Raw genomic sequence first — 15,954 nt, forward strand, 5'->3', positions numbered from 1 at the left:
CACACACACACACACACACACACACACACACACACACACACACACACTGGTTGTCTTTCTGAGATTAATACGACTATGTTGCAAAAAAACAAGCAACACATATTGTAATAATAATTTATTTATTTCATAATTATTCATTTTTTGTTCTACAATTTTGTTCCATATTCTATTACGCATGCAGACACGCGATGCCCACGGTGTAATTTAAGCCCTCTAGCAGCCTTTGAGAATGTATACCTGCTGCGATAAGTCTCCTCCTTACAGTCAATTTGCTAACTCTCAACATTCTCACTTCTTGTATGTGATTTGTAAAGTCTTTATAAGATTTTCGTCGATTTTCTAGGGTTTGATTGACAAAGAATCGATAATTCCTATGCTCCATACATATTTTCCTTCCAGACCTTGGCTCTTCCAAATCCTTTGAACCTTAGAACGCGAAATTCCAAGCCGCTGTGCAATATAACTTTTGACGACTTTATTTCAGACCGTTGTGATATTATTTACATATTTCATTAGGTACAAATTTTTGTATGTTTTCTGTTTCTAGTTTGAAAGTATTGGTTTCTGTTTAATTGAGCAACAAGTATGTGGAAAAGAGTATAGCTGCTCTTTTTAACTTTGAAATTTTGCTTTTGAAGCTATCACAGTGGTATTTACACAGCTGCCTATTAGCAATGCTACACAGTGGTATTAACAAAATCATGCAAAACTACTTACACATTTCTAGATTCTTTATCATCAATTTATAGAATTTGAAATACTCGTTGGTATTTCCACAAACGCAAAGCTTTTGCAGGAAATAAAGTTATTACATGTTTTTATGATAGAATCAATTAGAAAATGATTGACAACCCAGAAAAACTGCGTTACATGGTGTTATAGATGACCAGTAGTCGCTGATATGTCTACCTACATCAAACAATGTTGGCACTATTGTCCTTGTTTTAAGTTTAATTCACTTTCAGGCACTAATTTACTTTTCGTAGCCAGTTGTCGAACTTGTTTTTGAATGCATTAGCAGAGACAGTATTAACAACGTCTTTTGGAAGCATGTCGCAGCTATGAACCTTTCTATTGCTGAAGAAGTTATGTACAGCAGGTGTCTTGGCAAGAGCATAAACTAATTTCAGCTTTTGAACACGAGATGATTTAAAGTTTCCTTTCTTTTTGAGGATATTTTGTATGTCTGGAAGATTATACGCGTAATGCGAGTAGTTCTTTTCATAGGATTTGCGACAAAGAGCCTGTAGTATCTTAGTTGTTTCCTTTTGAACGCATTCAAGAACGTTTACATTAATTTGGAAGTAAGAGCTCAACGTTGAAACTATTATACTATATGCGATATAAGACTATTTCATCACTAACCAGTGAAACATATGCTTCTCCAAAAGAAATGGTTAAGATTATAATCCACCACACTAGCTCAATATAGATTGGGACTTCACAAGTATTCGAAGATTGCCTGGAACGTTTGCCGACATCCACCTTCACGAGAAATTCTTTGATCGCTAAGCACAATTTGAAAAGATTTTGGTTCAAACTCTCGGTGTGAACCGATCCATGAAAAGATCCAATCTCGTCATATAAATATCGATAAAACTTAAACTTAAATTATCCATATCTAAGAAAGATCATGAAAAACATCGGCACTTCCTGACGAGATTCACTCTCAGTGACATTAAACTTTCACGCTGTATTTACTGGAGGCTATCAAGGAACCATTATTTTCTTTGTGCCGTTCTCGCTAAATGAATAAATACCTAAAGATGAATAGGCAAAGAGATCACCTCTCATGTTCGATCAAAATAATTTTTGCAGTGAAATAAAGACAAAATTGGCCGCCACCACTCTGTTTTAATTTTTAAGAAAGAAAACAAGTTCCCTATGCAACGAATTTCAGTAAGCCAGTAGAAAGATATTCGTCACTTTACTTCCTCTTTCTTATGTTTTATTGTAAGTTAGTTCCATCATATAGATGAAAACGCTATAACAAAAAGTCAAGGTCTTGTTTCTGTTGATGATAATTTAGTTGATATATAGGTAAACGTCCAATTTAGTCACCTCAAACGTGGAATAACGGAGTTCTGTTAGTTGTTTACGTGATGTGCTCTACGAAAGGATCTAATAATCTTGGCTAATATTATTACTTGTAGTTTTCTAATTATTAGAGAAACTACTTAGTAAGTAACTACGAATTACATTTATAGTCTCGATCGATGTTTCTTTGTTTACAAATGTCACGTAAGTTTGACAACTCAAACTGGGTGAGCTCGCAGAGGGGGTGGAGCTAGTGTGATTTGAACCATTGGATAATCAGTTCATCGAGTACTGTACTCGATGAATCAGTTTAATCAGCAATCTGCAGTGGTCTTAAGACATGATGGTCATTGGTAGGGTTGCCATGTGAAAATAAGGAACAGTTCAGTTGATGGTCAATGCTTTATGAACGAGCCCGCATTAACAAGATAGATTTCTTGTATGAGTTGCTTGGAACACTTTGGAAAGTGAACCAGCGCAAACGCTCTCCGTGAATTAGCGGCGTGACATTTAAAATCCATTTTAGCCTGATTCATCTTTTGTACTTTTGAGAAAAACGGATCAACGAATTAATTGTAATCAACCGACGTTATTATTCCACTGCCGGCTGAACAAATTTATAACGAAGAGTGAATAGGCCAATTATCAAATAACACCTGACGAAATTAGTAACGAGCGTGTTTTCCTCAACGTCTACCTTAAGATTATATTTCGACTTGTTTACGCATTAATGATAAAAAAGTCTGCAATTTAAATTCCCGAAAAAAAGTTTAGGTTCTCAATGAAAATGTCCGATTGAATTCAAAAGTCCTTTCCGCGAATAGTTTGAAAAAGTTTCGATCACCAGGAACATCGGAAGTAGTTATTTTTTTGGTAAAATTTGGACGGAAGTAAATCAATGAACAACTACATACAATAAAACGTGAATGAAACCATAATGATTTCGTATTGTTTGGTTTTCCATCAGAACACCAATCAAAACTGAAGTAGGAATACTTTTTCATTTACGAGTTAATACGATCTATTTGCTAAAGTCCATGCCTCCGAAAATCATTCAAATTCTACAGAAATAGCGAAAAATTATTAATTGTTCAAAAACTCGTTTAAACCGATATAACGTCATTTCAAATATTAGGGCTTAAAATATGAGACTGCTTTTCTGAAGTTCCGGCCCCTCTGAAATTAAATAAAGTATTTTTAGTACAAAATTGGAATTAGAAACTTTCTAGATTTAACATTTTATCGTTTTTCAATTATTTCCACTGTGGTTTTTTTTTAGATTCGCTTTGAAGTCTAAAATAGACTGTAATTCGTATAATTTTTAATACGAGTCCCGACGTAGCACTAATGCAATGCAAACGAGTCGAAACATTAACGACGTACATGAAGCGGATACAACTAATGAACGCACGTTGCGTTTTTGGTTTGCTCGATTTTACATTGGATCAGAGCTTAGGGTGAATGGAATGATTACGCGTAGCGGGCTAATGCTGAAATGGATCCACTGCAAACTACGGAGTAATTAACAACATAGTTGAATGTACCCGAAGCACTGATCCATTAGTCTCTATATTTATCTAAGGATCGACTATTAACGATCGCCGCAGTGGTTGAATCATGGTGACAAACCCAAACAATGTAAAAAAAATTACCTACACGTTGTTCATAATTATTTGATGGCGGAAAAGCTGAATAATTCACGACATAAGAGGGGTTACACACGGCGACTTGTAGCAGTGATGCAAATGCGCGTTCGTGAAATGCGCGATTGCGTCGCTACAATTGCGATTTATAGGTATTGCATCGATGCAAACGCGCGACTGCATCGATACAAACGATAAAACGCCATCGATATAAACGCCCGACCGCATCGATACAGTCTCTTATGTTGAATAATTATCTTTGAAAAATTGGTATAGGTTTGTGCACATTATTTTGTTTCATTAATTGTAAATTTAAAAGTGAAATTAAATTGCATCGCGTTTGCATCGTGTTGGCATCGCGTTTACATAGCTGCTAAAAGTCGCCGTGTGTAACAGGTCTTAGGTCTAACGTAATGTAAAGAAATACAAAGGTGATGCCAAGGTTCGTAGATATACAACCACGTGATAACTACTCCACCTATCTTTACCGCAACTTCTACGCAATAACGACAGAACGAATACTGCCCAACAAACCTTTAACTTACAGCAACTGCTCATATTGAAAACATACTCTCTGAATTTAGTCCCTATCGATTACCATATTTTTCTACCATTTCGACAATTATCTACAAGGAAAATAATTTAGTTCTCGTGAAGCTCTCGAAAATGAATTTCAAGACATTACATTTGTGATTTCTCACTCTCGTGCCTCACTATTCTACCGGAAAGGAATAAACGAGCCTCCAGCAATATGACTGACGTGTTAAAATGGGTGCATATTTTAATTAAACCAATGTTATTTTGTAAAACAATTTTGTGTTTCATTTGTCCTGTACATAGGTATAAAACGACAATATTCTTCTTTAATGTTTGTACCGATATTTTAACATTTGCCAGAAAAACATCCCCTTATTTAAATTTACAATATAATCTCGTTATTTTAACTTAATATGAACTTTATACATAAACAATTACAGTACACTTTAAATTTTTTTTAACGCACGCACTCATAATCCCGTACTAAGGAAACCCTGTATCGCGGATTCCATGGACACGCACATAGACAACCACAACACCCAAACGCACGAGAGAAATAAATGTAAACCATACAAATATTTCTCCCGGCATGGGAATCGAATCCGGGACTTCTGTGTGGTGAAAGTCCTGTCGCAAAGGCATTTAAATAAAAAATCTAGTAATTTACGAAACGAAAATGTTAATTGATTAGAATTAAATAGATTGATGTAGTTGCCTGATACAGAAGATGTAGAAGATCTCAATACGCTCGATGAATTAAAGTTCACAGTAGTACGATACTAATAAGTCGTTTAAAGAAATAGTAATGATTTCTTTAGACTGAATAAGTTAAAAGTGAACGGTCTATTTGACTTTTGCTAGTTATGGAAAAAATCGCTATGTACGAAGTAGGGTTAACATAATACTTATTAATTGATTGATGCAAAAGTAGAACCTGTAGAATAGAAATTGAAGACTGTTTTTCTACTGCTTAGAGTAGTAGTTAACATTACAAAGTTCTATCGCAACAGTTAAGTATGCAGTCATCAACTTCGATAAACCTCGAATAGCTACTAAACTAAAGCTAGGCGTGGACTAGAATTTAGTTCGAGTATATATCTACCAGTTGTCCCTCATTTGCAGACCGGTTTAATTGCCATTAAAGCGGTTTACCGGCTGACAGAACGTTATTGTTACAGCGTTTCATCTCTTGATTGGAGACAATCTATTCCCGCTCGGTCAGTCGTGTAACAGAGTCATAGTAGTTTTTTTGCCAGAGACTGTTTGCTACATTTCTGGGAAATAAAGCTTTAATGATTTGGTAGGTTTCAACTCTATTGTATAATTATTATGCAGGCTTTACACTCTTACCCGTTAACAATGTTCAATATTAAGAATTAAGTAAAAGTCACAAAAAAGACAAAGGCTCATCCTTCCTTTATTTTACCCAATACCTGACGATGCGACCTCCTCCCATCGTCATTCCGCCTTTTTATCACTTTTTCTCTGATTCCTGGCCACTTGTTTTAGAATTTTGAATCGTTCTTTAATTCCGTTGTCCGTTATTCTCACTTTGTTTTCGTTCCGTCGCTACTCTCTACGTGCTACTCTTCAAATTTTTACCCGTTTACCAGTTACCAAAAATCTCTTGCGCGATAAACATTTAAAAGATCACAAAAATTTTTGAAATATTTTTTTTATAAAACCGGATTTATTTCCACAATTCCTTTTTCCTTCTGAATTTTGAACTTTAAACTCGCTAAGCAAGATATATAGAGGCGGCAGACGTTGCGGAGGCTACATTGTGCCAGCAGTACGTGACAACCCCCGCAAATACTAAAAACTTGACAGCAAATAATGTGCGCAAAAAGGGTATAAAACCTTCAGAATCCACAATTTTCCATAATAGATAGCTAAATTTTATGTTACCTAGCGTCTTATTCAATCAGAAACGCTTCTTCGTTGTTTGTATTCTAAAAATTACTCAAAGAGTATGTGTTAAATCTTCAAATATATCCATCGTAGCTATTGATGTGCCAGGGACATATGCGTTTTAGTTTAATATTGTTGTACTGTTAAATTGTAATCAAACTTCTCAATTAATTCATTATACCTGATTTTGAATTTTATCAAATTAAATATATACACGTTACTATTTTATGATACTAATTTCCATTCAATCGTATTGTAATTTGTTGCGCGTGACATAGTACCTATTACATGGTAACTACATTAATTGTATTGTAATGGAATAGACTGTTCATTATTTGTGTTTAAATTATTATAATTATGTGCTTGTGTCATCCAAAAAAATGTATTTAGTGTCACCTACTATGTTCTGCGTCACGTGTGTTCTGGTTCTATTTCCCGATCCGCTGAAAATCAGCGTCGTAGCACTTGAATGAGAGACGTCAACAAGCTGAGTGGGTCACGGTTTCCTTGGCAGCACAGCACTCACGCTTTGCACTCTATATATTACATGTATTTAGTTTCAAATCCTTAGGTTCCTATTACTATCATTATCAGTATTATTATTATTATAAAATGCATGTGTACTCTGTTGATTATTCACGGATTAAATTATTTCTATTCTATTCTATTCTAATCTATTCTATTATTGTTTGAATATAAATTCTTTCTTTGTACACTTTTTATATTGAAATGAAACCTTAAATAATTATAACTTTTTATAAAAAAAGCGATCTCACTAGTTTGTGAATTACACCTATTTGCCAAGTTTTATTGAAATAGATTAACGGAAAATGGATGAAATCCAATAAACCGGATTCATACCTTAATTTGCCACCCATAGAGGTGGCATATTTTCTTCAAGTCTAAATGGGACCACCATTGAGGAAACAAAGATACAATCATCGAAATCGCTTCACAAAAATGTCGGAGTAATCGCGTACCATACAAACAAAAAAATACAATCGCATTGAAAACCTCATCCTTTCTTGAAGTCGGTTAAAAAGTACGTTACCAAAGAGTAAAATGAAGTAATATCTTATGAAAACTGTTGTTACGTCCACATATCGTCAGGGATAGTGCAATTACGCGTAACTAGCATTTGATTATGAGTCTCCATTTCGGTAATTAAGTCGCCAAATCAAATCTGCGTAAATGTCGTGGCAACCAAATTAGCGTGATTTACGGGACCTTATTGTTATCAGTCCGTAGACAACATAAATTAATGCTTACTGTGCAGAAATGAAAATCGTAGCCATTGAAATAACAAAGTAATAACGTTAAATCCCTCTCCTGTGAAATTTGGTTTGGTGCAGATACGCGCTTTTTACCAATACTACATACGCGGATTTGCACTATCCCCTACCATATGGCGACTGTATGTGTGACTAGAAAATACATTATTGTTAAATATGTAAAATAGCGCCCCAGCTGGTCTCACATAGATTGAATACTAAAAATAGCTTCGATTTAAATTGGAATAGTTACATCCGACTATTATTAATTTTTATGAGCTTCGTTAAAGGCAATTGAAAAAGGTAAGGCTAAAAAATAAAGTAGCGAAAAAACAAAAAATATATGGATGAGGTTTTAGTTCGTAGGTCACCAATAGAAAACGAAGTAGAGAAATGTTTCATGCTCATGGCTAAAGAGAGTAGTAGAAATATTGTATGTCATCATAAATATATTAATAATAATATATTTATTATTATTAATATATTTGTTATTATTGATAATATATTTATAATAATAATATATTTTTTGTAACAATACTCCACTACTTTGTTATTATTATTGGCAAAGAGATCGAACAAAACAAAGGAAAATTTCTTCGATCTGACTGGATGCGAACCAGCGGTTGTTGCCACGCACTGTGGTCACTGCTCTTACCAATTTCTACAGAGCGAATCAGTAGATCACACGAATTTCTCTATATGCTTTTTGGAGATCTTTGTACTGGGTTAAGACGGCTTTTTTCCGTTAGCGCCACCTGTAAGAAACTTATGAAAGTTTGTTCAATCAGGCAGGTAACAGTTATTAGATGCTGACAATTGATGTCGCTACATTAATTATACACTAGTTGTAATAGTTAATTTTAAATTATGATTAAGTAGTTGGTCTTAATACACAACTATTGTAAAATAGTTTTAATTTTATACATCTTTACAACTATATTTATTATCTATATCAGTGTCATCGTCAACTCTTTTATACGTCTCACTGCTGTGCACGGGTGCTCAATGCGGGTTGGAGAACGAGAAAGAGTTGTGAACCTTCTTGGACGTGCAGGTTTCATCACGATGTTTTCCTTCACCGAAAAGCTCGTGGTAAATTTCAAATTATATTTCTCACATAATTCCGAGAAACTCAGAATTGCAAGCCCGGATTCGAAGCTATGACCTCTATTTGAGATGCGTTAGGTCATTAGGCTACCACGGCTTCTAAGTGTACTACAACCTACAACCTACAGTACCTCAATTTCCTTCAGCAAATAAAATATTTATTTTACGCGATTTCATTCAAGATAGCGATAACAATCGTTTTTTAAGACTACGCACAATGTTTCTATAGAACCTAAAAATATTTTTTTCACCTCACTAGCTCGGAAAGGCTTCCTTTCTCATTAGAAATCTGCGCGCAAAAGCGTCAACGTGGAAAAGGTTTTTGAAATTCGAACTTGACGATAGGCTGTGGTGCACCTAACTTTATCTTTCGATAAAAAAAGAAACATAATGACACGTTCAACTACGCGATTTGTCGTACATTATTAATGTAATATAAATCCGATGGTATATTTCATTCTTATTATTGTCGACATTAAATTTTCAACGACAACTAATTTTATTTATTATTATTATAGTTCAACTGTTTTTCCTTCATCTACCATTTTCCTCGTGAGGTGAAAATAATAATAATAATTATAACGCACACACTCAACATAGCCCCGCACTAGGGAAACCCTGTGTAGCGGGTGCCATGGACACAAACATAGACAACCACAAATTACACCCAAACTCACGAGAGAAATAAATGCAGGCCATACAAATATTTCTTTTGGCCCGGGAATCGAACCTGAGACTTCTGCGTGGCAGTCCGGCATGGTAACCGTTGGGCCACGGAGGCAGTTAAGTTAGTTAAGTTAGTTAATAATAATAATAATAACGCGCACATACTCTTAGCTCCGCACTAGGGGGACCCTGTATCGCTGATGCCATGGACACACAAATAGACAACCACAAATTACGCCCAAACTCACTAGATAAATAAATGTAAGCCATACAAATATTTCTCCCGTCACGGGAATCGAAGCCGGGACATCTGCGTGGCAGTCATGGTAACCGTTCGGCCACAGAGGCAGTTAAAGAAAGGTTGTGTGTTTCGCTCGGCAGAAAAGTTGTTTTACGGCTCGTGCCTTGAAACCCTCGCTACGCTCAGGATTATATTTTGGTTCAATCTTATGATCCTTTCCTTTGCTCAGGTTTCAATACAAGCACTTGCGTCAAACAACAACTTCACAGCGTTGCATAATAAATAACTATTTTTATTAATGTAGAAACTCCTAATGCAATTACTTTGATTAAGCTACTCAATAAAAGTTATTTTGATCACGATCAAAACTGTCTAAATCAAAGAAGCTTTATAAATTACTTTACTCGTAATTTGCCAGATTTATTTAAAATATTTAAATGAAAAAGTACATACTTAAAAAAAATCGACATATTTTAAAAGACTCCGTTTACTTTAATACAATTACATAATTCCAGTTACTTTTGAAATGTCATCATAGACGTATTTCTCTTTGTCCTTTGTAACTTAGTTATTACGTACTTTGTGGGATTCACCATGATGTCATCCTGATGAAGCCTGTAATAAAAATAATCATACTTTATTCGAAATTTGTATTTAATACTTAAAGATGTCATTAATAAAACAAGTACTCGGTACAAATGTAGATGCGTGGCTTGTATGTGAACACACCCGCCGCGCGCCGTGTGCGGATGCACACGCATTCGCGTAGTCTCACAGTTCACTTGCGTCGCATAGCACAGAACGTCGTACGCGCTATTCATTATAGAAAGCATTAAAGCACTCGCTAGATATTTAAAAAATGGCATCAAATAGAAGACGTTTTTATTACTCCGTTGTCAATTAACATGATAACGGACACTATGGAAACAATACAGTCGTGGAGAGACACCAGTGACCTAGGTTTTCTTCCTACTGGATATTCAAAGCAAGGTCAATAAATTTTACGTTCAATTTATATCGGGAAGCATTTAACATGCTTTTACTTTATTGTTTATCGTTTTTTTATGGTACTTTTTTATGATACCAAGTTACGCGACGAACAAATCATGCACCTGGTGATAAGCGATACGCCTATCCATACCAGTTGCAAAGCCACTCAGCTTTTAAATCGCAAATATCTGAAATGGCACTGCCACTGCGCCTGTCACCTTCACATAAGCTTTGTAGACACACACACCTCCAGAGATTTTTTTAAATATTTTTATTTATTTACCACATATCTGATATATCCATATAAATGTGCAACATACGAAATACAATTGTATGATACGTACGGTAGGTAAGGTAGGCATAGGTATGTTGCTAAACATGACAGTGTGTCTCCGCCAATAAACTGCTCTGCAGTTTGGCGGACTTTGACTTTGTAGCCAAGTGTTATTTTATATAATAAACAATTAATTAATTTATTATTATTATTACACTGGGACACAAGTTCACAAATCCCATGTGCCTGTAATTTCACCGACACCCTTACCCTTAAAACTGGAACACAGTGATACTCACATTACTGTTTGGCGGCAGAAATAGGAAGGGTGGCAGTACTTCCCTGAACGAACTCTTTCACATGGAGCTCTACTGCTACTAAAACTATTATTGAAGCTAATGTACTTATCGAGCTAATGTGTTTATTTACTTATAGACACGTGAGAATAAAGCAATTGCTACATAGCGATATCGTCTACTAAAACACCAATTTATTCAAATAAATTTTGAAATAAAAATTATATTACATTGCAGCTTAATGGTTGTCGTCAAATTAACGACTGACCACCAGTTCAGCATCCAGACCTTAAAAAGTGGCTAAAGTTATACTTAGTCTTTAAAATATATATACTGTAAACCATGCAATTTCAAATTAGTTTTTTTTAAACTTTGTGTCGAAGCGAAACGGTGCACTATTCTGATGCTGAAGCATTAAAAGAACGACAATCTTTACTGCGAGGGCCAACCTGCAAGCAATTGTGGCAAATCCTCCTACACAAGCATACATACATAAAAATTAAAAACACCTTATACCTATAATACGCATTGAGACTATACAGCACCTCTTCATTTCCTTCGTCACTGCCACTCTCTGCAGCATTGGTGAAACTTTCAGGGGCGGTGAAATTGGAGACGGAAACAGGGTGCGGCCACTCCGTATCTGATTCCTCTACTGCGAGGTCTGGTGGGGTATTCGGTGCTCCGTCATTTTTCGTGTTTTTGGATTTATGCTTCTTGGCTGAAAAATATGGAAACCGAAATCAATTAAATTAAATAGAAATTAAACTCACGAACCTCTGGCACTATTTGTATAAGAGTAACAAATGAATAGACGCAGGATTGGGTTCCACCCCTATATTATGGATATTCTAAAGATTCGCACGGAGCTTCCACATTTATATGGCGTCCGGCTATGGAGTAGAAGAAGAGTTGCCTTTGCAAGACAAGAGTGAATAGGATTAGGCATTTTTTAGGTGTGTATTCTCCATCGGCGACCTAATCGTCACTTTCCATGCACAATCGTCAATTTCCATCAGGTGAAATGGAATCAAATGCGCATTTATTATATTATGAAAATGAACGTTGTGATTCCAATCAAATACTGTGTCCCAAAACAAATGAGAAAAGTATACATAAGACATAACACAATTTTTTATAATTGCAGGATGCATATTTACTTATATAATAGTTTCTTGTATTATGCGTTGAATCCAAATTGATGAAAACAACGGTTCCTTTAGTTTTTTATATAAATCTTATAAAAAAAAAATATGAATTTTTGAAGTACTTTCTTCAAAGGAAATGTCCTTTGATGACATTTTTTAAGATGAACAAAATGCAATTTTATTTTTGTGACAGTTTTGAATATCTTTATGTTATGCATAACTTTGATAGCTCAACATTTACACCTATCCAGGTGCGAAGGAATAAGGGTAATCTCGTAAAATTTATATTTAAAGTCCACATTGAGATACATTGTTGTGTTACGCGTCCTGAGCTAATTTTCTATGTAAAGAGGGCACAATAAAGTTTAATAGCTCTTGTGATAGTAAATGTCCTTTCTCGCTTCACCTTCCTACGTCCTTCACAATGTCGTGCAAATATTTCAGATTTTTGTGATTTGAGTGCCTATCAAACACGTTATTGCTACTTTATTTAGGCAAATTCACTGACATTAATATTCACAAACAATAATAACTATCATTCATCTGTGAATGTCGTGCGGTAGTCGTCGCCATTGTCGCGTTTGCATAGAAATATACAAATAAAATATTACCTATTAATTTTATTATTAATATAATAACATCTTTTTGTAAAGAATTTCACAAATATATTTTGGGACCATTTACTAATAAAATTCAGATATACTAACTTTTCATCGGTGCCATGGAAGTATATTTTTAGAGAAAAAAAAAGTTTATTTTCAAATTATTTCACATTTATCTGGGACAAGGAAGTTGCCCCACCAAAGTCGAGCAAACACGACCGTGCATATTTTTCTCGAAGCAATTCTGAGCATTTTTCAGTCGCCCCCTATCTTTGTTATGAATTAGGTTTTAAACGTGAAATCTCTTTATCAATAATAGTTCATTTATTTTACTGAAGCCCTAACTTATAAGTCTCTACTTTAAATTATCTGTAATTAAACCAACCCACTGATCTCCAAAAAAGTCTATTCTTTAATAGACTATTCTACAAAATAGTCTGTGAGATAATAGTTTTTTTATAATTCCAAGTGCAGTGCCGATGAGAACTTTAAATCGCAAAGATCTTATGGGCACCGCCACTACGCCCGTCAGCGTCATGCATGAGTTGACAAGTCCCATGTGCCTGTAATTTCACGAGCACTCCACACATTATTGCTTGGCGGTGGAAATATGTATCTAAGGTGGCAGTACTTCTCTGGACGAAATTACATGACTATTACAGCAAGCTACGTATTTTATTACATTTATCAAAATACAGATACGAAAAGTTCCATCAGGTGTTTATACAACAATATTTTACTACCTTAGCAAATAGGTAATACTTACTTAGTGTCACGTAAGCAACAAAATTCATGCGCTTGTCGCTACAGCAGAAGCAGAAAAATGTTGTACCATTATGGGTCAAGAAAGATCCCCGATACAAAAGATGACGTCAATACAGTAGTATTATAGGCAACCCATTTAACCCGTAACCCATTTAACGTTATTTCGTTCTCGTCAATTTCGGGGAATTTCGATCTAATTTAATTTCATTGGCGCGCATCATCGCATTGGCGCAAACGAAGCTCCTAAATGTCACAGCGCTAAATGATAGAAATTTAGTTAGTTTATGAGAGTATTTCCCAGTGTTTGGGGCTCTTTTATGTTCTGCGTATTGAATTTTGTATATTCACCACGTAGATTTTATCTGACGTGGGTAGTCATTACAAGCACTGAACCTTTCTACCAATATCAACCAAATGATTTAATTTAATAATGTCCATTGAATCTAGTAGTGAAAGTTTGTGTTCATTCAGTATAACATCCGTCTAGCTCCGCCCGGGGACCGTGGCAGTAAGCTAATGCTTATCTAGGTTATTTTTATCCTTTCTGGACAATACAAAAAAAGTAAAATTACATGATGTTCCTTTTGATTTCAGGTACTGTTACTTATATGAAATTAATCCTTGACCCTTTCGGTCATAAAAATACAGGATGTTTTTTCCACATGTGTTCGGTTCAATTAGTAGTAGTATCAGGTACTTATTTTTAAAATAAAATATTATCGTAGTATTGATTGTAATGAGTATTATGATGTTTTACTACCATGATATTCATTTTCTTATGTATAATTACTCCACTACTTACTATGTTATAGTTATTAATACAAAAAAAAATTCGTTCAATTTACAGGAATTTACGGGTTCGAACCCGTGTCTGAAATGCCAGCCTAGGGCAAGAGATCTGCCAACTGAGATATAGATCTAGTCAGCAAATCTCGCTCATTTATCTATACATTTGATCCAGATTTATGTTTTTTCGGCTTTTTTGCCGTTAAAAAAACCCCTGTTAAGAAATCTACGATAGTCTTTTCTTCACTCAACCAGGTATCTTTACAGCTACCAGATATTGACAAGAGATATCGCTTTATAAATTGTAATATTGAGTGTAATGAATATTACGATGTTTTAATATTTATTTCTTTCAAATAATATCTCCATGAATCAAAATATTCTATCTACAATATTTAAAGTGCCTACTTTCCTTCCGTGTCCCATAGCCGTGAAACGCGCTGTACGTGTTAACTTGTATGACTTTCCACTCTTATTACGGTATTTTCAGTCTAATGAACTTTTCGGCCTTTGCACACCCCAGTACAAAATCTAAATCAAGTGGGCATCATTCAACTTTGATTAAACGTTATACCATCAAATACTGAAAACTTTCACAAGTATATTCACGAACAAAACGTGCCATAACGTCATGCCTGAATATTAAACACTTTTCAGCCTTTGTTAAACGTGCACACTGGAAGAGTGAATGAAATGGGGTTTGAATTTTTTATTATGAAGCTTACTTAAGCTCTTGTTCGGTCAGCCGAATATGTTTTTAAATAGTAGGTATTTGATTGATTTTATTTAATAGCGGCTGTGCACATGTTCTATATATATATATATATATATACATAGAACTTGTGCAAAGAGTTCGTCCGCGGATGTACTGTCACCTTAACTATTTCTGCCGCCACGGAGTAATGTCAGCATTACTGTGTTCCGGTTTTAAAGGTTACAGGTACTGGTGAAATTACAGACACATGGGACTGGTCAACTTATGTCTCAGGGTGACGGCCGCAGTGGCAGTGCGCCTCAGATCTTAGCGATTTAAAGAGCTGAGTAGCAATGCAATTGTTATGAACAGGCATGTAGCTTACCATCAGGCGCATGACTTGTTCGTCCCGTTACTTGATATTATAGAAAAAAGCCGTTTAGGCTACAGTATGAAGCAAAGAATGAGAAAGACATACGAGTACATTTACGTGCGTATACACGAAAACCACATACAGAATAAAACAACATTAATCTTGTTCTTGGACAGTTTGATATAAACGATCTCATACACTATTCTTTATAATCAAACAGCCACTTAATGCAAAAGAAATAAAATAAATTGTACATTATACTATAGTTACTTACCTTCAACAGACAAGGCTAGAAACACCACAAACAGAACGATGAATACCTTCATATTTCTTCGTTTCTTCTATGCCAATGTCGAAAATTATTGATTTTAAAAGTATTTATATTTTTCTTGAGCGGATGTTGTAAATTGCTGTGATAAAGAAAATGTAAGCAATTATTGCATCTAAGGTAATTCGCTCTTTTCTTATCCTCGTGCCCGTGTCACTTGCGAGTAAGTTACATTAGGTACAGTCGATACCCTAGGATACCTGACTATTTGGTTCTTCGTAGGTTAGTGTGAAGAAAGGTGTTAAAAAAGTTTAACCTTCGACATGTGAGCGTAAAATTTATTTT

At 35.0% G+C, this 15,954-nt stretch overlaps 1 protein-coding gene across 3 annotated transcripts; it reads right to left on the reverse strand.

Annotated features, from left to right (window-relative positions):
- Positions 1-9,817: 9,817 nt before the first annotated feature.
- Positions 9,818-15,738, reverse strand: LOC113231576. Of its 3 annotated transcripts, none has more exons than XM_026465923.1 (3): positions 15,616-15,738; positions 11,519-11,694; positions 9,818-10,028 (listed from the first exon to the last, which is right to left on the reverse strand). In XM_026465923.1, exons 1-3 carry the CDS (start codon positions 15,665-15,667, stop codon positions 10,014-10,016), a joined length of 243 nt encoding a protein of 80 aa, XP_026321708.1. In that variant the 5' UTR covers positions 15,668-15,738; the 3' UTR covers positions 9,818-10,013. The 3 variants fall into 3 exon arrangements, with proteins under 3 accessions (XP_026321708.1, XP_026321706.1, XP_026321707.1); XM_026465921.1 differs by having other exon boundaries at positions 11,490-11,694; XM_026465922.1 differs by lacking the exon at positions 15,616-15,738 and adding an exon at positions 13,490-13,534 and having other exon boundaries at positions 11,490-11,694.
- Positions 15,739-15,954: the final 216 nt, after the last annotated feature.

Source organism: Hyposmocoma kahamanoa, unplaced genomic scaffold (genome assembly GCF_003589595.1).
Source record: "Hyposmocoma kahamanoa isolate Upper Pololo Valley unplaced genomic scaffold, ASM358959v1 65, whole genome shotgun sequence".
NCBI classification, from domain to species: domain Eukaryota; kingdom Metazoa; phylum Arthropoda; class Insecta; order Lepidoptera; family Cosmopterigidae; genus Hyposmocoma; species Hyposmocoma kahamanoa.